Here is a 23,942-nt window from a genome sequence, read left to right on the forward strand (position 1 = left end):
ACGGAAACCGACCAAATTCGTGTAGGATCATAGTCTCAATGTTTGCAACCGACAATGGTCCGGTTTTACCAATTGTTGAGTTTATCGACCGACACCACCCTATTGGTCCACCTTAGTTTTTTAATATATATGTTTTTTTCCGTTTCTTTGCTCCGGCACCATAACGAAAGTAACCGAACAAACATAATTGAAACCGACACCACCCATTTGTCCACCTCGATTTTTAAAATTGTCCTTTTTTTAGCTCTAAACCGTAACAAACGTAATCAAAACCGGCCGAATTAGTGCCGAGTTACCGCCTTAACGGTCGAGACCAACAACGTTTGGGTTTTACCACCGCTTGGGTTTACCGACCAAATAAACGTCGAAAATTTTGGTTTTAGTACCGGTACAATAACCCACTTAATTGAAACCAACCGAATTCGCGTTGACTTACCAACTTAACACTTGGGTTTTATCAACGCTCGGGTTTAACCGACCTATTCGACGCAACGCACCGATGGGTAAAACACTAGTTAATGACTATGTTAGGTATTCATGTTCGATCTATACGGGTTGAACAACTTAAATTCTGTAACTGGTATTTTTATGAATAATATAATAATAAATAAAGTGGAGTATTACATTAAATCAAAGTTAAATAACAACTATAATTCACAAACTTGCAAATAAATCATAAATCTCTAAATATTTCTTTTGATACAATAATAGATGGTACACTAAAAATATCTTAACTAAAGTAAAATAGTATAATGAGAACATAGCTGGTACAATCGGAACAAAACAAACATGTCACCTAAGAGCACCTGAGATGGGATGTCGGCCGTCCATACGAATTTTGACGCTACAGGTCTGAGTCACCTCAGAACACAATCAAGGAAGAACCCCCCCCCCCCCCACCACCTTGAATCAGCTTTTAAAGATGAAAGCTTAAAATCTCAAGTATTAATGCAGTTTTTAATAGCTTGATCGTACAACTCACTATAAAGTTTTGTTGTAAAGAGAATAAGATATATTGGTGGATTTATGCAGGGTAATATACTAAAATAATAATAAATCATAATATTCCAATTCCGTTGAGGAATTGAAATATGTTCTCAAACACATACTATTATTGTCATTTGCTACCATCCTTTTTTTACATTCCATTTTTCGTCCATTGCTTACTTCTTAAAACTAACTGAATAAATGTACATATTCCAATTCCATAATTTTTATTTATTTATATTGCATTGAAGTGAAATAATGGTCTAGTGGTATGGTGTCCACCTTTTAAAGTGGAGGTGGTGGGTTCAAATCCTTGCAAGTGCAAGGTTAGAGGGATTTTAGGTGAAAAATTTGTTGTTTCAAAAAAAAAAAATATATATATATATATATATATATATATTCATTATTCTTGCATTAATTGGAATAGGAATTTCGTATGCAAAAAGTGGATAAGCGGCTTTTCTTTCTTGGGACAAAAAAATCCAATATGTTACATATATTTTTCCATATATGTGTTAAAATAATAGTATCATAACTATTTTATGGATGCTATGCTTGCAAAAAGGAATTTATTTCATATGTGACATGACATTTCTGTTTTTTTCATGGGCCTATAAAACCCCATCCTCTCATTCCATAATTTAGCATCAATTCATTCCAATTCATTTCAATGGATCAAAGAAATCAAATGCATAGGCATATTGCTAACACTCGCAAATCTCTTTTCGACCAGGTTAGTTTTAATTTCATAAATCATGCGTGTTCTGTTGATCTATGAATGTTATTTTTAATCGAATTACTGTTACTATCCAAAAAAGTTTAGCGGTCAGCTTGTTGCCCGTTCATCATCTATTTCGTTGGAAACACTACTCTTTAATGAATCGATTTTTTTGATATATATATGACTAGAACAAGAAACATTTCATTTGTTAACTAAACATATTTAGCATTCCCTTAATTATTATAAGGATTTTATTTATTTTTTTATTTTTTTTATTTTTTGCATGTTTAGGGATATCTCGACGAACAATTTATACAATTGGAGGAGTTGCAAGACAATTCTAATCCTAACTTTGTAGAGGAAGTTGTCACGTTGTTCTATCGTGATTCTGCTCGTTTTCTCTCGAATCTTGATCAAGCTTTGTACGAAACTCTGTTTCTTTCTTGTAAATTTGAAATAAAGTCTTGTTTTAAGTGTGATTTAAATCAATGAAAGTTATGATAAACAGGGAAAAAAGGCCTTTGGATTTTAATAAATTAGACAGCTTGATGCATCAGTTCAAGAGTAGTAGCACTAGCATTGGAGCTAAGAAGGTCAAAACTGAGTGCACACACTTCAGAAATTATTGCAATGCTAGAAACGCTGAAGGGTATCATTATTTACCAGTTATCTACCCTTTTAAGTTTTAACTTTTATTTTTATTATTTAAAAATAATCAAATGTTACATAATGTAGATGCAAGAGGACCTTCCAAAATGTCAAGAAAGAGTATACAACTCTTAGAAAGAAGCTTGAAGCTTATTTTCAGGTCTTTTAAACGTGTAATTAGCGCCACTAATCGCTTTTATCCTGAAATATTCTAAACTTTAGATGTTTTATCCATGTGTCAGATTTCAAGACAAGTTTGACCTACTGAGACAGCATGTCGGTCTAGATAGTTTCTCCCTAAGTAGTAGACTATGCATAACAACCCGTTGGCCGGACCTCACCATGGTAGTAGTAGTGGACTAGTAGTTATATGTTGTCATAAAACGAGGTCTTATGTGAAATAGGGTGGATGCTTCATAGGATGGTATGATGTGGTGATCTACTTGTACTTCTTTTTTGGTTTCAACTAATCTTACTATTAATCTATAAACAGGATTACTAGTTTTTCATATTATTAATTCTACTTTGAACGTCCATGTATTTCATACCGTCTAACTTGTAATTTTGTGCTACGTTTCTTTCTTGTGAAAGTTAATAATGAATGTACTTGAGCATGTAACCAAAAAGTGGTTGTCTTCACGATAGTTCGTAGGATAGTCTGTAGGCCAAATAACGGTATCAATAATCATACTTCTTAGATTATTTTTAAATTTATAAGAATCTTGTCATTAGTTTGATAACAGCTTAATGGATTATTTGTCTAAATAGGCAAATACGAAAGAGATATAAATATATCATAACATGCAAACATAACGGCGTATTGTGACTTGTGAGTGTTAACAAATCTGCATTACAGCCACTAGTTGAGCTTCCACCAAGTGTAGTTTTAATCTTCTATATAAGATGGTGATCGAAGATCGTTAGTGTATAGTTTCATTTGTAATTATGTAGCTAGAGGTCACCGATTCAGGTTGTGATTTCAAATTTTCAATATGCGTTACAAATACTAAAAAAAAGTTATTTAAAAATAAAATGTGAGATAGAAAGAATCTAAGTATTCATCATAACTTGAATGGTCGGTGTTATAGTTGGATCGTTCAACAACTATATATGATCTATTTTCATTTTATCTCTCGTATCTTTATGTGTTATAATAAACCAAAAAATATATTTTTAACTTTTATCTTAGAATCTTAGAACACACAAGACTGTTATAGTCATGTGAGTGTGAACAAAAAAAATAAAATTTGCGGGTTAAGTTTCTGTTAATTTTCTTTTGTTTAGACGGGGGATAAATGAAAAAAAAATTGCCGAAAGGTGGGACTGTTGGTAAGAAATTTTTAGGTAAGATTACAATCAGTCAACTGCAAAAATGCGAGATCATTAAAATCCAATTTGCCTTGAAAAAATATGACAATACCTAAAAATTAACATGGCTAAAAGTTATGATAAAAAAAATTTGGATTAAACTATTTCACCCTCAATTTAGGTTCGGAAAGGATCACATATTAATAGTCATTGATATAATGTTAAATATATATAAATCCTTTGTATATTTTATTAGTTTTTATTCTGTTTTTATTAGAATTTGTATACTACTAACATGTTTGTATAATGTAAGTCCCTGGACTTGTTCGTAGTTAAAAGGGCGAAAAACGAGCTAAAACAAGCCAAACCGGAGAACCAGAGGATCAGGATTGAGCTTGTTTTTGTTTAAATTGCTTGTTTTTCTTAATTAGTTATTAATAATAGTTTAAAATTAATATTTTAGTAACCCCCCCCCCCCTTTAAACAAATAAACAAATAGTCGTGTCAATATTAGTTGAGTCTAATTAGCTAATTTACGTAATTTAAAGAGTCTCGTGGGTTCGATATCCAGACTTACTTAGCTGCACTAGAGTCAACTGGTTCACTTGCCGGTTAGTAGTTTAGTTAAGTTTAAGAGTCTAGAATTTATTACTTAGTGTCTAGATTAGCGTGTTTTTATATAACTACTTTTAGCATATTAGTCATAAAGATATAAAGACGGGCAAACAGAATTCTATGAAACTTAGTTTGGTGAATATGAAGTTAACATAGGATGATCTAATTGTATTTTTAGATCTAAGATCACTAAAAATAATTTAGAGCACAATTTGCATCATGACATGTCGAAATGCTATTCTTTATAATAGTTGAGTTGTAACTGAAAGTTTTTAAAATGCTTAGGGTGTTTATTGTAAATAAGATTAGGGTAATCACACACTCTCTATATAAACAAATCTTATAATCACTTAATCGGCGCCGCAACCTTGCTTCTCTCACGCATACACAACCTAGCCCTAAAAATGGCATCTCTTCATCATTGGCGATGTAAGCAATTTTATTTTATTTTATCTGATCTGATTTGCTTCATATGCTTGTTTTCAAAAGCATCGTTTTGCAATTTTTTGTTTGTTTTAGCAATTTTATAGACTTAAAGTCATAGATCTGGTAGGTGTTAATGTAACATCGATGCATACTAACTAAAATCGGTTTGAGAATCAAAGTAAAATTATGCAAAACAATCGAAAAAGAATTCGTAGCATATATATTTTTTTTCCTTATTTGAAATGTTTAATTTTTGTTAGGTTCTTGTGGTTTTTATTTGTTTTGCACATTTTAAATGTTAGATTTGATGTTATCCACTCATCTCACATTACATGCGGATTTTGTTGATTAATTTGGAGGAAATAACATGTTGATCGTTCATAGCTTTCCAAATTATCGACTCCGAAAGGTAAAATCTAAACCTCTGAACTACTTAGAAAGTGGTAACTGAAATGGATTAAATACACAAACCAAATTTCTTGCTAATTTTTTTGGAAACTTTGTGATTTAGAAGTTCTTTTACAAAATTAAACATCATTGTTTTATGTAACATTATGTTGATTAAAATCAAATTTAAGATATGATTTTCAGGTGATTAAAAAGTAGAAAATAAAATTAAAAGATAAATAAAAACAAATCTTATGCTTAGTGGTGACCAAATTGTTTTGGAAAACAAGTAAAGACTTAGGTTTACCACAAATTTTTACTTTTTTATTATTTTTATTTTTTTATCTAGTGTTGGTAGTAGATTAAGTGTTAAAAGTGAGCTTGGACTACGTAAATGGGATAAATACACAAGACCGTGTTATAGTCATGTGAGTGTGAACAAAAAAAGGTGTTAGTCACGTAGGGATGGACAAATTTGGTACGATACCGATTAGTATCGGTACTGGTACCAAAATCAGTACCGAATCGATACCAAAGTTTTGAGTTTCAGGATCGGTACGGTACCGGTACCGGTACCGGTATTTCCGAATTTTTACCTTCAATACCGGTACCGTATCGGTACCGAACCGAATATTTCGGTGCCGGTCCTGGTACCAAGAATTTGTGAATTTCGGGATCTGTATTTTCAGTACCGGTACGGTACCGAGCTCATCCCTAATTGTCACACGTATACATAAATGATTTTACCTTCCATGACTCTTCAAGCCTGTTGTTCATACAAGAGCCTTCAATTCCCCATGCTCCACACCTTTTTGCCCGACGTGGTGCTAGGCTCACGCCCCTTTCACAACCACAACACATAGTCTAAGTATCACTACTTTTTTATAAGAGGCTGTCATTTATCTATTTGATCAAACCATGTATTTGACTGTCGTTGTAGTTAAAACAAAAAATCAAAAATAACATTATTTCTTATGTTGTTTAAATCTTGACTTAAAAAACTCAATTGAGTTTTATGAAAGTGTTTCAGCCTTTAAGAACTTACTTTACTTTATTACTCATTTAATATGTATATCTTCATGTATTAAATGACAATGTTTAAATGTTATAATGGTTTTGATACACAATCACACACTTATGCATTGTAAATTATCTTAGAACGTTGTCCTTTATCCCCACAAATAACACAACCTCCAAACCGTCTTTTTCTTGACCGTTACAAATTAAGATACATCTTTCACTGACGCTAAATCAAACCTTATCAACCCCACACTTAATAAAACATAATAAGACTCGCAGTTTCATATTATAACTTGCAAATACAAATATTGGATTTTATAATCTAAATTTTGGTCTACTGGCCAATATTAATCTCAATTTAAAAAATTCCATGCATTAATCCCGACTTTCATTCTCTTGGCCTCCACTGAACTTTTTTTTTAACGGGAACTAACACAATTAGCTTAAGAGCAAAATACGTAATTTCTCCAAGTTGAGGGAGACAAATGAAAAATGTAATTTAACTTAAAAACTCACCATCACAGCTGCCGCCGCCACCGCCACCACTGCCACCAGTGACACCACCACCGTCGTGACCGTCGTCATCCCACCTCCGCTTGTTTGAAAATTTATATAATTATCATTGCTTGCCAAAAGACCAAAGTTTGGATTATAAAATCCAATATCCCATTTTCAAACCATCGTTAATAAACAGGTGGTAGTGGCGGCGACGGAGGTGGTGCCAGTGGTGGTAGTGGCGGCGGTCGCATTGGTGGCGGCAGCGGTCGCGGTGGTGGTGGCGGTGTCGGCCGCGGCGGCGGTGGCGACGGTGGCGGATATAGTGGTGGTGGTAGGGGCGGCGACAATGGTGTTGAGTTTTTAAGTTAAATTACATTTTCATTTGTCTCTCTCAACTTGAAGAAATGACGTATTTTGCTTTAAAACTAAACGGGTTAGTTCCTATTAAGAAAATATTCAATGAAGACCAATAGAGTCAAAGTTGGAATTAATGTGGGAAATTTCTTAAAGTTATGATTAATATCACCAAATGATTAAAAAATGATTAAAGTTTGAATTATTAATATCCACTATCCATTATTTTTAACAACGTTAACTTCAATACTTAGCCGTGCATTCCTAAGAAAATTCACCTTCATACATTTATACTGATTTCTGATTTTGACACACAAATAAATACCTTAAATAAGAAATTTACCATTATAAGAAACCCCCTTAAAATCACAAACATCAAACCGTCATCATGTAGCATATACCAAACACCAATTGAATTCTTTTAATCAAACTCAAAATTCAAATGATTAATTAATCACATATTCAATGTTTGCTACCTTTTTTTTTTAAGAAAATCTCATATAATAATAAATAACTTTCAAAAGTGTTTTAGTTAGGTCAATGATACATAGTTTTTTTCAAATCGGGTCACCAAATTTTCAAATCAAGTCTCACCGATTTTTTTGTGCGTCAAGAAAAAAATGAAGGATAAGATGTGGGGTCGAAATTTGCAATATATGTAGTTAAATTTAAAAAAATTTAAAAAATTAAAAAACGTTAATTATATTAAAATTTAAAAATAAAAAATAAAATTTACGTCGACACTCGGTGTCAACTTAAAAAAAAGATAAAAAGATATTCCATGTGAAACAAAAAAGAAAAACACTAAAAAACATATTAAAACTTTTAATTTAATCAAACATAAAAGTTGATTGACTTAATTAGAAAACTTTTAAAAGTTGATTACTATTTTACTTGTCCCCCTTTTTTATAACTATATATATATATATATATATTTTGATGAACTCACCATTTACTTTTCTAAAAATAGTTTTCTATTAATTATTGTTTTATCATGAATTAACCATTTTTTTCTCTTCTAAAAATAGTTTCCCATTAATTATTGTTTTATCATAACTAAAATCAATATTATTATATTAACCTTAACCCCTCTTCTTTCTTAAAGCTTCCTCTGCAACATTCACTGTGCAGCAGCAGCTATTGATTCCGGCACCACCACAAGAAGTGAGTCCGCTTCAACTTTTACACAATTCAATCTCACAATTAACTCTTTAATTCATTAAATCCATCAATTAAACCCAAATTAAACTGTTAAGTTTATACGCTAGGGTTTCCAAATTCGAACAATCCAGTTGATTATTTGTTCAATTGGATTAAGTTATGATCATATATATTCATGAATTTGAATACCCAGAAGTTAATTTCATCTTCATCTGATAAAAATAAAGAATTTAAATTTAGGGTTTTTATATTCAAATTTAGGGTTTTTATATGAAGTTGTTTTGATTGTTTAATTGGTTAGAATGTAATCATATGTACATGAAACTGCATTCATTGAAGTTAATTTCATCTTCATATTCGTGTGTTTTCAGCATAAAGTTATCAGCTTTTTTTGGCATTAGGGTTTCTATATGACGTCGTACCGACCGTTACATCCGCCGCCTGGTCCACCGCTGCCGCTAGCACCAACACCTCAGCCGAGGGGAAATATGTATTCCCAGATGTGGAATTATGCAAATTACTCGGTTCCGCCTGTAAACCCTAATTTAAAGCAGCAACAACAGTATTTATCGTATCCACCGGTACCGCAGCCGACGCAACCGCCACCGGACTTGGCTTACCTACCACCACCGCCACCGCCGCCTTTGCAGCTAGCACCGCCAGGACAGATGTACTTTCCACCTTCGCAGTTCACTCAGTTCAATAACCAGTCTCTGCAACCACCGCCACCACCGCCGCCTTCCTCTCCACCTAAGTTATCAATCCCTCCGCCACCGCCGCCACCGTCACAACCACCGCCCCCACTTCCACCTCCTCTGTCGTCAGTCGCTGTTAGTGTAACTAATCAAACCAAGGAACATAGACAGAGTGACAATAAAGAGTCTGCAGAGTGCAAGGTTTCTACTGAACAACATCCTAAGCCTCCGGTTCCAGCAAAACCAACGAACAAGGTTGAGACAGAAGAAGAAAGAAGGATAAGATAGAAGAGAGAAGTGGAGAAACGAAGATATGAGGAAAAACATCGGCAGCAGTTAAAGGAATCTCAGAAGAGTAGACCACATGGTTCAATCAGCGGTTCTCATGCAGGTGAGAAGAAGGCTGCATCTTCTTTGGGTGGTCAACTGGCTGATAACCGGTTAAGGAAGGCGACAACTTTTGTCTGCAAGCTAAAGTGAGTATGCTACATTACATCCATGATATACACAATCTATTATTGCTTTGTTTTATAATATGATCATTTAGTAAGCCAATATATTCTTTTTAAGGTTCCGGGATGGGTTGCCAGATACGTCAGCGCAGCCAAAGCTTATGTCTTTAAGAAGAGACAAAGATAGGTATGCATTCACATTTGAAACCGCAAATCTTGATGTCATAAATACATGCGTTTATTAGTTTATAATTGAATAATTATTAATATATAACGATGTTATGGTATAAATATTAAAATAGAAGATCTATATAACTATGCGCAGTATCGTCTTATAAACTCATTTTTAATCAATGAATGATTGAATGAAATGTACATCGATTAATCAAAAGTTGTTTAGCACATGATTGTTTTTATATATTTTGCAATTGATCTTTACAGAGCCGCTAAATACACCATCACTTCATTGGAAAAAGTGCACAAGCCTCAATTGCATGTTGAGCAAGATCTTGGAATACCGCTTGACCTACTTGATCTTGGTGTATACAAGTAATACCTAATTATGTATATATTCTTTACAAGTTGTCCATCTTTATAAAGTGCGTTCTTTATTAACTTTATTTTCAACCATGAATTAGTGCTCCGAAAGATGAAATATTGCATATTGATCCAGAGGATGAAAAACTGTTGCAAGAAGATATTTCGGTGACGCCTATTAAAAGAGACGGCATAAAACGAAAGGAACGTCCTACAGATAAAGGCATGTCTTGGTTGGTAAAAACACAATATATATCCCCGCTTAGCACAGACGCCACCAGACAGGTTCGTATAGTTGTGTAAAAAGTATATTATTAAACTTTTTTCTGTATTGAAATTAAAATGTTGTGGTTTGCCATGTTCTTTATTGAAATTCGCAGTCTTTAAGTGAAAAACAAGCAAAATGATTCAGGGAAACCCGTGAACACAATCTACTACACAGTTTTGATAGCAGGTACTTATTATTTATATATTTAAGGAAATTTAAGGCGTGTTGTTTTTGCAAATTATAACCGGCATTTGACTTGTAACAGGGAAAGAAAAATACAGGATGTTGAGGCTTCGTTTGAGGCGTGTAAATCACGCCTGTTCATGCTACTAATAGAAAGCTGCAGCCTGTGGAGATTTTACCATTATACCCTGATTTTGAACAGTAAGGATGCTTAATTAATGCTGGATATGCTGTTGACTTTTGACCTAATTTTTTACGTGTTTTGACAGGTGGAATGATCAGTATGTTCTTGCAACCTTTGACGCTGCTCCAACTGCTGATTACGAAAGCTATAATAAGATGGACAAGTTTGTTCGTGACGCCCATGAATCTCAGGTAAAATCTTATTATTATTTTTACAAATTTAGAAGTTCGGTCATCGGTGATCATATATGGTTAAAAATTTAAGCTTCTAAAACTTGCAGGCAATAATGAAAAGTTTTGTGACGAGCGCTTCAAGTTCAGCTAAATCGGACAAGTTTTTAGCTTATATGGTTCCTTCTGTCGGTGAGGTAAATTAGTTTTTTATTAACTTTTATATTTAATTATTTTGTTTACTTTTTTTTTCATTTTAATTCATAGTGAACTGTACTAATGATTGCAGTTATCCAAGGACGCGTATGATGAAAAAGAGGATATTTCTTACACATGGGTTCGCGAGTATAACTGGGATGTATGTAACCTGTATTTACACTTGTTTCTTTAAAAATAATACTGTGGGCCATGTCTGAAGCTGACGCGACGTTATTTACGTTTGTTTGTTTATTAGTTTCGCGGTGAGGATGCAAATGACCCTACAAATTACCTCGTGGCATTTGGTGAATCGGAGGCTCGCTACATGGTAAAATAATAATTTCAAAAAAAAACTAGATTTTGACTTTCTTATTATAGTTTTTTTTTTTTTTTGGGCAACATTTTGTGACAAATTTTCGACTTTATTTATTCAGCCTTTGCCAACAAAACTCATGTTAAGAAAAAAGAGAGCTAGAGAAGGAAAAACCGGTGATGAGGTGGAGCATTTCCCTGTTCCAGCAAGTGTAACAGTAAGGCAAAGATCAACGGTTTCAGTTGAAATGAATAAACCTGAGGGACGTGTATTTCTTAAATTTTGCAAAAGTGTGTGTATAAAATTTGAACACGAATAAGGGCATTTCATGTTCGTTCATCTACTTTTGCAAAAGTGTTCGTAAAATATAAATAATGTAAGGGTGATTAACATAAGGAAGATGATATAGAGGTGTTTGGAATCAGTTGAAAGGGTAGGAGAAAATAGGGTATAATTGTTTAACAGTGGATAAAGTTACTTTGCAAAATTTTGTTTGTGGTGGTAGGTGTGCATTAAGCATAGGGGGTATAGCATGTGAAATAGCCATTTAGCATATACTTAATGTTATTTACATGAACTTGGAGTAGATTTTATAATACTATTATAACTGTGTGGAGTACACGGGGACGGCAAGGAGGCGGTCCCGGGGACGGAAACGGTTGGGAAACGAAACAGCAAACATTTCCTTAACGAATCCATTAAATGGGGACGGTCAACAAACGAATCCGGCCCATTGGGGATGGTCAACAGTCTGTTTCAGAGACGTTTCATATGGTTTTTAGGGTTTTTATGTTTTAGTTGTTCAGATTCCTATATATCAACGTATATTAAAATGAACGGCCATTCTATTCTTCCCCGTTCCCATACATCGTTGATACATTACTCATCAACCATCGGCCTTCTCAATTCTCAATTTATCATCTCTACTGAATTCTCAGTTCATCAAATCATCATTGATTATGGCTTCTCAAGAAACACAAGGATTATCATCATCTACAAAGAACCTCCATTGAGGGACTATGCGACTAAAATCAAAATGCAAGGTGTAATAGGAGGAACTTGGAAATTTAAGTGCTAACATTTGCGATGAAACCAGACAAGAATCATATTCAATGGTTAGAGCACATTTGCTTGGTATAAGAGGTAATCTGTTATGGGTTGTTATATGCAGTTAAATGATCAGCTAGTGACAGTTTTATACATAAAACATTTTATTTTTCTGTTTATATAGGTACTGGGATTAGTGTTTGCAAGAAATCAACAATGGGTGACAAACTTGAGATGAAACGGTTAGAAGATGCGCATGAAGAGAAGAAAACCCAATCAAAAGCGAAAGAAGTCAGGTTGCCATGTGAAGCTAGTGTTGGATTTAAGAAAAGAAAAGGTATTTCATCACCTATTGAAAGAGCTTTTGATATTGAAATTAAGGACCAACTGGATCAAGAAATAGCAAGAATGTTTTGTACAGTATGTTTACCTTTTAATCTTGTAGAAATCCACACTATCTCAGGGCTCTTCAGTTTGTTGTTGCCAACAAAATTGATGGTTATATACCTCCTGATTATAATAAGCTCAGAACAACCTTACTACTAAAAGAAAAAGAAAATGTTCACCGGCTATTGGAACCGGGTATGTTTTCATGGAAGGAAAAAGGTGTGACTATTTTGGGTGATGGTTGGAGTGATCCTACAAGAAAGCCTCAAATCAATTTCATGGCTACTAAGGTAGTGGTCCTTTGTTTCTAAGGCAGTGAATTGTTTTGGGGAAGTAAAAGATAGATTTTTTATTGTTGATTTGATGAAAGAAGTCATCAACGAAATTGGTCATCAAAATGTTGTGCAAATCATTACTGACAATGTAGCAAATTGTAAGGCAGCTGGAGAGATTATAGAGAGTCAGTTTCCTCATATCTATTGGACCCGTGTGTTGTTCATACACTTGTAACATCCTACTTTTGTTAATAAGTAAAGGATATCATGTTAATTTAATTATGTGATAGTGTTTGGATTGTGTTGGATTTGGGCTTGAGAATGATTAGGAGAAAGTTATGGGCCATAGGGCCCATGGATCCCCTATATAAACCTCAAATTTCCCAAACACCCCTCATTTTTCATCATCTCTTTCTCCCTACACACTCAAAAACACACACAAACTCTCTTCAACTCATATTCTTCTAAAAATCCTAGAGAATCAAGGAGATTCGTGTTCAAGCATCACCCACAACAAGAAACACTTCTAAGATCCACGGGTTGTCCATATTCGAACCCAAACCCGAAACAAAAAAGGTGAGTTTCGATAAAAAGGTTAAGTTTTTAAGGTCGGATTCGACATGCAGCCTAATATATTAGTAGATCGGGCTGTGGGATGTAAGAAAAATATAAATTTGGTAGGCCGTAACCCAACGAGTGCGATGTAGGACAAAAAGGTGATGTTCGGACCTTGTAAGACACGGGGAGACAAAGTTGATACGGCCCAAAACCCATAAAAAGGGTAAAATCGGGTCTTAAGGAAGGACCTCGGAAGAAATATGGCTTTAAAATGGTTTCCATGAGAATTGTTTTCATGAGAATGGTTTCCATGAGAATCGTTTTCATGAGAATGTTTTACCCCCGTTTGTTAGGGACTTCACTAACCTAGACGTATGATTTGTTTAGAAGTAGTTAATTAATACTTGTAATTATTACACAGTTAGCCGTGCACAACTAAGGAGGGGTATTACCATTAACTCAGAGAGAAATCAACTATATGTGAGTTCTAGGCTTCTAGCCCCCTTTTTCCTTTAAACGTTTTCAGGGCTGTATGCATACTCGAATGTGAAAGAATAGATATATGTAACTTTAGTTAATGGCATATATCTTGTAGGAGCGTGTTTATATAGTAAGTTATTAATATATATTTGAAGGTTTGAATGATAGCTGATAGAATAGAAAGAGTTAGGGAACAAATCCTACTAATGCTTGCGTGGAATATTACATGAATATCAATGAGTATGAATGCTATGTATAGAAGAATGTGTATACATTCATGCGTAGAGCCTTCGGGCCTCATGCATGCACAATAAGTTAGGATGAAAAATCCCTCTAACTTTATATGCCTCGGTTATGAGCAAGAATAGGAGGCTCGGTTATGAGCAAGAATAGGAGGCTTAGTTATGATCAAGAGTAGGAGGCTCGTTTAGGAGCAAGCGCATATGAATATAGTTATGAAATGATTGATAGACAGACATAGAGAAAGTAATAAAGATTATAAACGTTATGCTATGTGTAAATGTATGAAAGATGTGATGTATTTGCAAATCGTATGTTATGAAAAGTAAAGAAACGTTAGAACTCACTCAGCGTATAGCTGACTTTTAGTATGCATGCATATATTGTGATGACGTGACAAGCTCGAGGCGCGTACGAGGCTATCTATATTGAAGAATAGATAGAGAAGGAAGTTGTTATATAAAAATTTTAAATTTCCGTTGCGATTTGTATAGACTTCCGCTGTAACAAACTGAGTTTATGAGTAAATCCAACACTAAGGTAGGGCACCTAGGGTCGGGGGCCTTACAACGCTTAATCTTGCTTTGAAGAACATTTGTTCACCAACGTATGTGGAAACAAATGCAACACCATGTGAAGTGTGCAAATGGATAAAGAAGTTCCTGCAGATGCGTTTGCAATAAAAAATTTCATCATGAACCATGACATGAGACTCTCAATTTTCACCAAGTTTTCTCTTATTAGACTGCTTTCGGTTGTCGATACTCGCTTTGCCTCCATCATTGTGATGCTTAAGAGATTGAAACTTATCAAAATGGGTCTTCAAGCTATGGTCACAAGCGAAGAATGATCTTCTTATAGAGAAGATGACACTATAAAAGCAAACTTTGTTTAAGAAAAGATTGTGGATGATGAATGGTGGGAAAAAGTATCATATATTCTTAGTTTCACTGGACCTATATATGAGATGATTAGAGTTTGTGACATCGACAAGCCATGTTTACCCTTGGTGTATGAGATGTGGGATTCGATGGTTGAGAATGTGAAGATTGAGACCTATAAGAAAGAACGCCCAGCATCTCAATTAAGTCTCTTTTATGATGCACATTATATTTACAGGCTCGATGGGCGAAGAATAACACTCCCTTACATTGTTTAGCTCACTCTTTAAATCCAAGGTATATGATTTAAAACTATATGCTTCTTGATTTCTATTATTTACTTACGTTTCGACTTCTGAATGTTGTAGATATTATAGTGATGCATAGTTACTTGAGGATTCTAAAAGTAAGCAATGATTTCAATGAAGATTGGTCCTTTTGAGGATTTAACAAGTATTACACAAATGGGTAATATGGAACCCAAGAATTAGTGGGTTAACTTTGATGCCCAAACTCCTTTTCTCCAGACTTTGCTTTTAGATTACTTGGACAACCTAGTTCTTCTTCTTGTGTTGAGCGTAATTGGAGTACTAATGCATTTATTCACTCGCTTAGGAGGAACAAGTTGACTACAATTCATGCTCATGACTTGGTATACATCCACAATACTTTTGTCAAGGAATCCAAATGAAGATGTAAAGATGTGGGATGTGGGTGGAGATGCTTTTGATTCAATGGAAGATGTTGGGTTTTTGGAGGTTGCCAATCTCTCGCTAGATGAACCAGAATTTGAAAATGATTTGATTATTGATAATTAATTACCTATGCTTGATATAGTGTTTTTGGACTTTACACTTTGCACTTTACATCAATATATATCTATTTTGGACTTTGTTTAGTTTAATATATTTTTATTTTATTTTATTTTTATTTTTCTTGTCATACCTTTGTCGTATCCGTATCTTAGATTATTGTGTTTTGTCATTCACCGTACCCATATCGTCACCGTACCCATGTCTCGTACCCATTGCGGGTCTACATAGCTTGCTACAATCTTAAAAGTTGAATCAAGCTCAAATATTACAATCTAGTTTACAAATACAAATGTAAGTATGTTTAATCTATGATAAAAATTACCATTAGCTTTTGCTACGAGTGATATTTGGTAGGTTGATAAGCTTCTGTTTATAGGTCTTGAATGGTATTAGTAAGATTAAGATAAGTTGTTTTAGTTGCATAACATGCTTCAACCCCACTTTTCATGAGTATGGAACCCGATTCACTAGATTTTCAGATGCTGAAGAACTATTTTCGTACTACAATCCGTATGAAAGGGCCTTGGCAGGTGTCGTCACGTGGCCTAATCACAGATCACTCCTTCAGGAATAAAACACAACAATATAGTGCACATAAGAGAAAAAAGTGCCCCCTTTATTATAAAGCAGGCCCCCACGTCCTTTCTTAATAGATGGATCAATTGTCACTCGACAGCTCGAAAACATATCAATACAAACCACCATTTAGTTCAATGCCAAACAACTATAGTCAATTTTCTAACTATAAATAATTAGGTAATTTACATGAAAAGTAATTAAGTTGAATCAAGTTCGTAAAGTAGGTAGAGATGGCTTGTGGTCAGAAGTTGAGCTCAGACATGGTCAGGTTCGGGCTCTCAAGTTGAACGAGTTGAACTTAAGTTTAGTCAAGTGCGGGTTTGGCTCGTTTATAACCCTTAATACTATTCATGAAAGAAGTCATTTTGCGGAAACAAACGCACAACACAAACAAAACAGGCAAACAACGCATGTGTTTTGATTTTAATACGAGAACCAACACAAATGACTCGAACAAAAACAATAATTCACTCAAAGCTAAAACTCAAAAAAAAATAGTTGGGAAAAATAAAGAATCTAAGTTGAAATTACATAAATAGGAAACGAATATGCAGCAACAGATACCCTCCAAATTTGTTATAGCTAGATGCATGAGTTATGTACATTTCAGTATTAGATGATGAGCCTGCAGCATTTAATAACAGAATGAATTATGTACATTGTCCGGTGAGTTTGGGATCTGCGGGCTGTCTATGAAGGATAGAAAATCTTACCCAAGTTTTAAATATGAAGACTTCTAGATGAGATTGAGGCCCTGATTAACGAATAACAGAAACAATTATATCTCTGAATTAATCTTAAAAAACAAATTATCAAGTATAATATTAATATATATTACCATGCATGCCGACATCTAACCGCTTCTTGCCTGACACTTCTTTTTGGGTCGTCAAGTGCTCGAGATAATGCTTGTAGCACCTGAAAATATAAACAAATTCATGTTTGATGAAACATTACAAAAATGTATAATTTGACAGTAGTCAGTTAGTGATTAGTAACAGAATCCAACCTCTGGCCTGAACCAATATACCCTAGAATAGGGCAGCTCAGACATTGCAGTCAGACACTGAACCACCGTCTCACGTACCAACTGCACATGTCACAAACAAATAAATTTTAATTATAAAAATAGATTAGGCCTTCAAAACAAGTCGAAAGCAAATGTCATACCATCATGTGCTTGTAGAATATAAGTTTATTGAGGCACATAATAATCATATATGCATTTTCCACAATAATTTCTTGACCTGCACATGCAAAGAATATATAAATAAACAAACTCCCAGTTTAATTAATATTAAAAAGAACATATAAGAAGTCTCACCATTTTTATCAGTCAATATTCCTGATAAAACAAGTAGGAGGCTATAGACAATGTCTCGGTTTTCAACATCTTCACTCAGGCACGTTAAACCATCTACCATCAACGGAATGAGCTGCAAAATTAAAAATCCCATCATTAGCTCATTGCACTAAGCATTATCAAAGTAAAACTAAGCAATATTATATAAATAAAAGATAAACTTACTTTCTTAGCTTCACCAAGAATGGCACTCAGTGGAGTATTAGATATGACATGTGCAAGCGCTCGATGCACAACGGCTTTATAACGTACTGATGAATCCGATTTCACTATTGACGACAGTAATATTGGCATCACCATATTGAAAAGACGTTGCTTATAAAGTGGTTTAACGGTTGCATGAAACTTTTTGTTCAAACAAGCTTCAGAATCACTCATTATAATATTAAACGAGTCTGCAACAGCTCTCATTAGGTCTTCACGGTCTTCAAACAAACTTATGCTTTCATTTGAAATCAAGAAATTGAGAAGAAACTTGATCATGTCTTTCACTATTTCATGGCCCCGCATAAGTAACCCTTTCCCGACCCAGGCTAATCCAATAATAATATCATTGCTTATTCTTAAATTACCCGCTATGTACTTGTTAAATGTAATATCCATGGCTTCTTCCAAACTAAAATACTGCATCTTGTTGAATAAAGATCCCAATGCATGAGCTGATGGAATATGCCCATTTGAAAGAGCTCTCATGATATTATGTAATATTTCTTTCGTGTTCTTTACTTGTGTTTTTGGATTAAGTGCGATTATTACTGAATTGAATAATGATATAACCCACTCGTCTCTGCAAGAAAAGTCAACAGGTTGTGTGGATCCGTTGACTTGAAAACTTGTGCTTGAAGAAAATATGCTAAAGGCTTTATCAAGAATCATGCTTTGACTATCCTCTGAACAACTTGCTACTGCGTGCTTCATTCCGTTCATGGTTGTTTCTATAAGCTTCTTATACAACATACTTACTTTTTCGTTGAGGCTGTTACAAAACCGTGTGTTGTGTTCTATTTCACTCCAAATTTTTAATGCAAATTGCGTAGGTACGTTGTTTGTGTCTTTCATATTCTGAAACCTAGTCATTGAATCATTGCTTCATGTTACTTCCAGAAGTCAACAAAGTCAAACATATACTATAAAAAGGGCATTATGAAAAGGGAAAAAAAAACTTACCACGGAAACACCTTGTCAACATAGCACTCCAAAAGAAGCATTGCATGTTCAGCTGAGTTTGAGTTTCCATCAAGCTATAATAACAAAATGCATTAATAAAACAACGAAAAAATAAATGAATAAAAGAAATTCTGTTAAACCATAAAGTATAGGATTTAATACATAGTTACATACCCAATATTTTTGTAAGTCGGTAGAAATAGCTATGTTAAACTTTTGGACAATTTTCAGCATATATTTCAAATTAGTCGTACCAATTTTGGATACTGCTTCCACTTTGAGTGAAAATGGCATTGATAAATCATCATAAGAAAATAAAGTCAACATTCTCTCTACAACAATAATATCAAAGCTTGCCATTTTCTCAAAATCATCAGATTTCTCAATAAGTGAGCCAATTTCAACTAATGCATTTAGTACAGATCTCCAACTAGATGCATTACTAAACTTGAAAATAATAATTGAAGTAAATTCCACCAAAATTTCCTCAAACGTTGACTTTGACACAGGCAAGAAACTTCCTGGAAATGAAGCCAAAATCTTTAAACCAGTAACTGCAATATCATGAGTGCTTTCTTTCATAGTTTTGACAAATGAACAAGTTAACAAAGGACAGAAGTTATAAAGCATGGTGCACCATGTCTCTTTGTCAAGATCGGTTTTTTCTGCAGGATTGACCAAAGTTCTGCAAGCGGTAAGTAAGTCAACCCATACATAAAGGTGCCCGAACTTAGGTCCACCAGAAGCTGATTGCAAACCAGTTACTAATGCCGAGAAAAAACTTTGAAATATTGCATTACAAGAAGCAACAGAAGCTGCAGCCGACACATGTAGAATTCGACTAACTGCGTTTAATCTTTGCTTATCTGTCACGGTAATATTATCATAATTACTATAACTTGAAAGGTTGTTTAGAGTCGTGTTTACGTCCACATCCTTCAAAATCAACTTTAGAAACGAAACTGAGTCATTATCTTTCTGAATAAGCTTTTGTACAACAACAAGAGCTTCATCTGCAACTTTATTCTCCTGGTGTCCTGGGCCAAAAGTCAATAAAGACGGTGCAGAAGTCAATATTATATCTTTTAATGATGACCAAAGAGCTTCATTTTGCTCATGAATTCCATTGCCAGAATATTTATCCATGCAATTGTTAAGATACTTCAAGGATTCAATCTTTGATGATGGAAGAGATGAAGAAAGTTTTTCTAGAAGCAAGGGTATAGCAAATGGCTCAAAGAGGGGCGTAGATGCAAAAGCCAGCTGAAATAGATTAAACAAGTTATAAACCGTAAAACAAAAACATTTATAACGGTTAAAAAATACTAAGTAACGGCGTAATACCATTAATGCCCTCGAAAGCTCCTCCCTTTTCACTTCATCCTCACCTTTTGGCTGAAAATGAAAAGATAAACATGAGATGATAGTATGATGCTCAGAACGGGTGTTTTTGTAAATTAAAAGATTTTTAAGTAGGCTTACGTGTGTAAAATGAATAGGGAAATAAGATCCCAAAATGTTGAAAAGATCCTCAGCATAGCTTGATAATGAACTAGAAGATTCCGGATACACTTGTGCCAATCTTTCCACAAGATGAAATGTGAGCAACAAACATTGTGGATCCTTTTCACCATCTATAGCTTCACATATTACATAAACAAATTCATCCTCCTACACAATTAATATATTAGAACCACATAAGAAACGTATAGTTAAGCAAAAGGTAAATCCTGAATAACTTAGGTTTACCATCGACGTCACTGTATCAGGATAAGAATCTATAAGGCATTCCAGAATCTCAAAGCAAAGCTGAAGAAATAACAAGCATTATATAAAGATTCAAAAGGTCAAGCCAGTGAAGATTAAAGGATGAAAATTGGTGCATATGTATCACCTTCCTGTCATGCTGTCCTAAAGATTGAACTTGCAGATTCTGCATAAACGACTGAGCAATTGCATTTGCATCACTGCCACTAATTGCACCAATGTCACTTTTCCTCCTCATTAGAGCCAAACAGCCCACAAGGGCACCACGCAATGCTCGCCAATCTGACTGATAATATTAGAGATTTATATTATATACTATAGTGAAACCACAGTATAAGACAACAAACAATATTAATGTGTTTGAATATAAATTGTGGTATACACTTGCTAGTCAAATCTAAATTAGGGATAAGGGTGTAAACGAGCCAAGTTGCGCCTGATCTCAAATCTCAATTAAGCTCAAGCTTGTGGGTCGTTTTTTCAAGTTCGGGGTCGGTTTGTTTATTACTTATTAGTTAATGCTGAGCCTGACCTCAAATCTCAATTAAGCTCAAGCTTGTGGGTCGTTTTTTCAAGTTCGGGGTCGGTTTGTTTATTACTTATTAGTTAATGCTGAGCCTGATCTCAAATAATCTAGAGTTCAGCTCGTTGACTTATGTAAGCTCGAGTTCAGTTCGTGGGTCTTTTTTAAAGCCAGGTTTAGCTCGTTTACATTAATTTTTACATGTTTTTATATATTTTATATATATTTTGAGAAAGCCTTAATCGAACCAATACTCAGCTCGAGTTCGTATGGTACCTTAAACAAGCCAAGTTCAGTTCGAACTCGGCTGTGCATTGTGAAATTAATGCATAGAAATCCACAAGAGGTAAAACTTAAGCACACACAAGGCTCGAGAGCGGGATCGATAACTGAACGAGCTTCATTTGAGCCTCACGCTTATCTCAAGATTTTTATCTATCTAATCTCGAGTAGCTCGCGAGCGACTCAGCTCATTTCCACCCGTAATTTAGTAATACTCTATTAAACTCACCAATCTATCAGCAAAAAACCCAATCAAACTATGAATTGTATTACTCTCCAACCGTTTCGATGACATTCGCGTCAACAACTCCGCAAGCAGAAGTATGCCTAAACAGCAAGGTAAATAAAAAACTAGCATCAATCACAAGCTCAATAAATAAAAAATAAACCTAAATTGTGCAATTAAACAGCAATAAATAAATATATAAATCACCTCTAGCACGAATAATATTATCCGTAGTAGTTAAATACATCTCCATTTCCCTAACCTAAAAGAAAGTTAAAAACAATAGTTAACTAATATCAACATTGGCAAAAGTTAACATACAAATTAAATTAGCGTGCTAATTGTGTGATTCAAGCAGTGTAATTATACATAGTGTAATTATAGTGTAGTGTAGTTACACTACGATGTAATTACATAACTACACTATGTTGTATATATAATTACACTGCTTGATTCGCATAGTTAGCCGTTAATTTAATTTGTATTTCATCCAAACCGTATCAATATACATCATAACAAGTAACAATTAGACATGAATGAGTGATTAGCATACAAATTAAATTAAGGTGCTGACTGTCGAATAGTGTAATAATATATACAAGCAGTGTAATTATGTAATTCCATCGTAGTGTAATTACACTATGTCGTATATACGTTTGCACTACTTGATTCTCACAGCTAGCACGTCAATTTAATTTGTATTTGATCCAAACCGTATAACAGACCAGTGATTCGAGAGTTATGATATCGTTCGTGACGAGTTTTGCAAGTGCGAGTAAACTTGCATCCTGAAATCAAACAATTATTAGGTTATAATGTAATGCTATGATAACGGAATGAATAATTAGGTTAAAGTTAAATTAATTAAACCTGTTGAGATGGAGATCCAGAATCAACGTAGGACTCAATGTGGTGAACGAAGTTGATCTGAGTTGAATCGGCCATCGGCGACTCGGTTGATTGTGTGTAGCAGCAAAGCAAGGGTTTTAACGGTTTTGGTGTTATTGTTATAAGAAGAGAACAGAACAAGCGGTGGACGGTGGTTAAAGATGTTAAACGAAGCTTATTGGATGTGGTTTTGTAAGTAAAAGTGAAAATATCATATCAATCTATTAACCAAACTAGGTTATAACCCATGTAACACACGGGTTTTGTTAAAAAAAACCGAAATGTAAAAAAAAATTATTATATTGATTACATGAAAACGACAAATAAGAAATTTTATTATTGCAAGGCATAACAATTAATAATGCACATAATTCTAACCTATCAAATGTCAAGCCAGTAAATAAAACATGATGATGATGATAATAATAATAATAATAAGAATAATAATAAGCTAACCATGTAAACGTGTTTACCTATAAAACAAAACTGAAATATAGAAAAAAAAACTAACAAAAATATTGTTATTTTATTGCAAATCATTATTCATAAACCCTTAAAAAGTTTGAAATGTGAACGCTACCAAACAACCAATCATGAAACAAACCAATAAAAAAAATCCACAAACGCAATATACCGGAAAAACATGACCGGCAAGTTCAAAAAGAAGATAATAACAAAACCAAAAACTGTTTTAAAAGTGACGACAACACATTTATTTTTCCTTTTTTGGAATTAATAGATTGTTGTTATCTCCTGACTTGTCACATGAAACATGTTTTTTTTTTGGATTTATTACTTGAATTTGCAACAGGCGGATAATCAACGTCATATATGTCTCCAAGTTTTCTCTTTAAATTGGATGGTGGAGAACTCTGACGGTTTGTTTCACCATTTGAAATTGAAGTTATGCTATTCTCACCGGTAAATGATATAATTTCCTTGAAAAAAAAATGATAATAAAGATGTTATTTTGTTGCATATCATAGATATGAAGATAGTGTTAAAAGGTTTCAAATGTTTACCTTGTTACATACCGTGTCTTCCGATTGACAATCTCCACTGCTAATCAGGTTTATTTCAGACATCTCAGGCTGTAAAGAAATAAAATAAATAAAGTAAAATAATTAAAATAAAATAAAACTGATAAGTTTTAAATTAAAAATCATACCAGGTCAGTGTTGAACTTCTTTTCCAAACTGTTCACTATGAATGGATCTTCAGAATACTTGGCAATATTAAAATTCATTGCGTTTCTCTTAATATTGTATTCCTTGACATCAATTTTAAAAGCATATTTTTTCTGAAGGAAAGTGTTAAAGACACTTGGTATAGCAATTCC

General features: G+C 34.0%; 2 protein-coding genes and 1 pseudogene across 3 annotated transcripts; 2 read left to right on the forward strand and 1 right to left on the reverse strand.

Moving 5' to 3' along the window:
- Nucleotides 1-1,508: 1,508 nt before the first annotated feature.
- On the forward strand, nucleotides 1,509-6,979 carry LOC143636625 (histidine-containing phosphotransfer protein 4-like). The gene is made up of 6 exons (XM_077104173.1): nucleotides 1,509-1,720; nucleotides 2,000-2,130; nucleotides 2,217-2,357; nucleotides 2,444-2,516; nucleotides 4,236-4,275; nucleotides 6,807-6,979. The coding sequence occupies exons 1-6, from the start codon at nucleotides 1,658-1,660 to the stop codon at nucleotides 6,977-6,979; spliced, it is 621 nt and encodes a 206-aa protein (XP_076960288.1). The 5' UTR covers nucleotides 1,509-1,657.
- Nucleotides 6,980-8,476: 1,497 nt separating this feature from the next.
- Nucleotides 8,477-11,005, forward strand: LOC143636627 (protein PAF1 homolog; annotated as a pseudogene). Its single transcript, XR_013154272.1, has 9 exons — nucleotides 8,477-9,296; nucleotides 9,391-9,459; nucleotides 9,714-9,821; nucleotides 9,911-10,094; nucleotides 10,190-10,263; nucleotides 10,343-10,461; nucleotides 10,530-10,635; nucleotides 10,725-10,811; nucleotides 10,904-11,005. The product of XR_013154272.1 is annotated as a protein PAF1 homolog (transcript).
- Nucleotides 11,006-17,101: 6,096 nt separating this feature from the next.
- LOC143636653 (MMS19 nucleotide excision repair protein homolog) lies at nucleotides 17,102-22,661 on the reverse strand. The gene is made up of 16 exons (XM_077104193.1): nucleotides 22,586-22,661; nucleotides 22,441-22,503; nucleotides 21,923-21,977; nucleotides 21,719-21,816; nucleotides 20,812-20,970; nucleotides 20,667-20,726; nucleotides 20,400-20,588; nucleotides 20,262-20,312; nucleotides 19,092-20,180; nucleotides 18,918-18,991; nucleotides 17,916-18,819; nucleotides 17,712-17,823; nucleotides 17,558-17,634; nucleotides 17,397-17,477; nucleotides 17,226-17,305; nucleotides 17,102-17,141 (listed from the first exon to the last, which is right to left on the reverse strand). Exons 1-16 carry the CDS (start codon nucleotides 22,658-22,660, stop codon nucleotides 17,108-17,110), a joined length of 3,201 nt encoding a protein of 1,066 aa, XP_076960308.1. The 5' UTR covers nucleotide 22,661; the 3' UTR covers nucleotides 17,102-17,107.
- Between the last annotated feature and the right edge of the window lie 1,281 nt (nucleotides 22,662-23,942).

Source organism: Bidens hawaiensis, unplaced genomic scaffold (assembly GCF_021521415.1).
Source record: "Bidens hawaiensis isolate Kalapana, Puna unplaced genomic scaffold, B.hawaiensis_p1.1 tig00008036_1, whole genome shotgun sequence".
NCBI lineage: Eukaryota > Viridiplantae > Streptophyta > Magnoliopsida > Asterales > Asteraceae > Bidens > Bidens hawaiensis.

Bases quoted from the DNA above. Each gene is read 5' to 3' on its own strand.
- LOC143636625 (XM_077104173.1), top strand. From the start codon at position 1,658: ATGGATCAAAGAAATCAAATGCATAGGCATATTGCTAACACTCGCAAA. The intron at 2,358-2,443 runs GTATCATTATTT...TACATAATGTAG, and splicing joins AATGCTAGAAACGCTGAAGG to ATGCAAGAGGACCTTCCAAA. The intron at 2,517-4,235 runs GTCTTTTAAACG...TTCGATATCCAG, and splicing joins AGCTTGAAGCTTATTTTCAG to ACTTACTTAGCTGCACTAGA.
- LOC143636653 (XM_077104193.1), bottom strand. From the start codon at position 22,660: ATGGCCGATTCAACTCAGATCAACTTCGTTCACCACATTGAGTCCTAC. The intron at 20,727-20,811 runs GTGATACATATG...TTATTTCTTCAG, and splicing joins TAGGACAGCATGACAGGAAG to CTTTGCTTTGAGATTCTGGA. The intron at 20,181-20,261 runs GTATTACGCCGT...AATCTATTTCAG, and splicing joins AGCTTTCGAGGGCATTAATG to CTGGCTTTTGCATCTACGCC.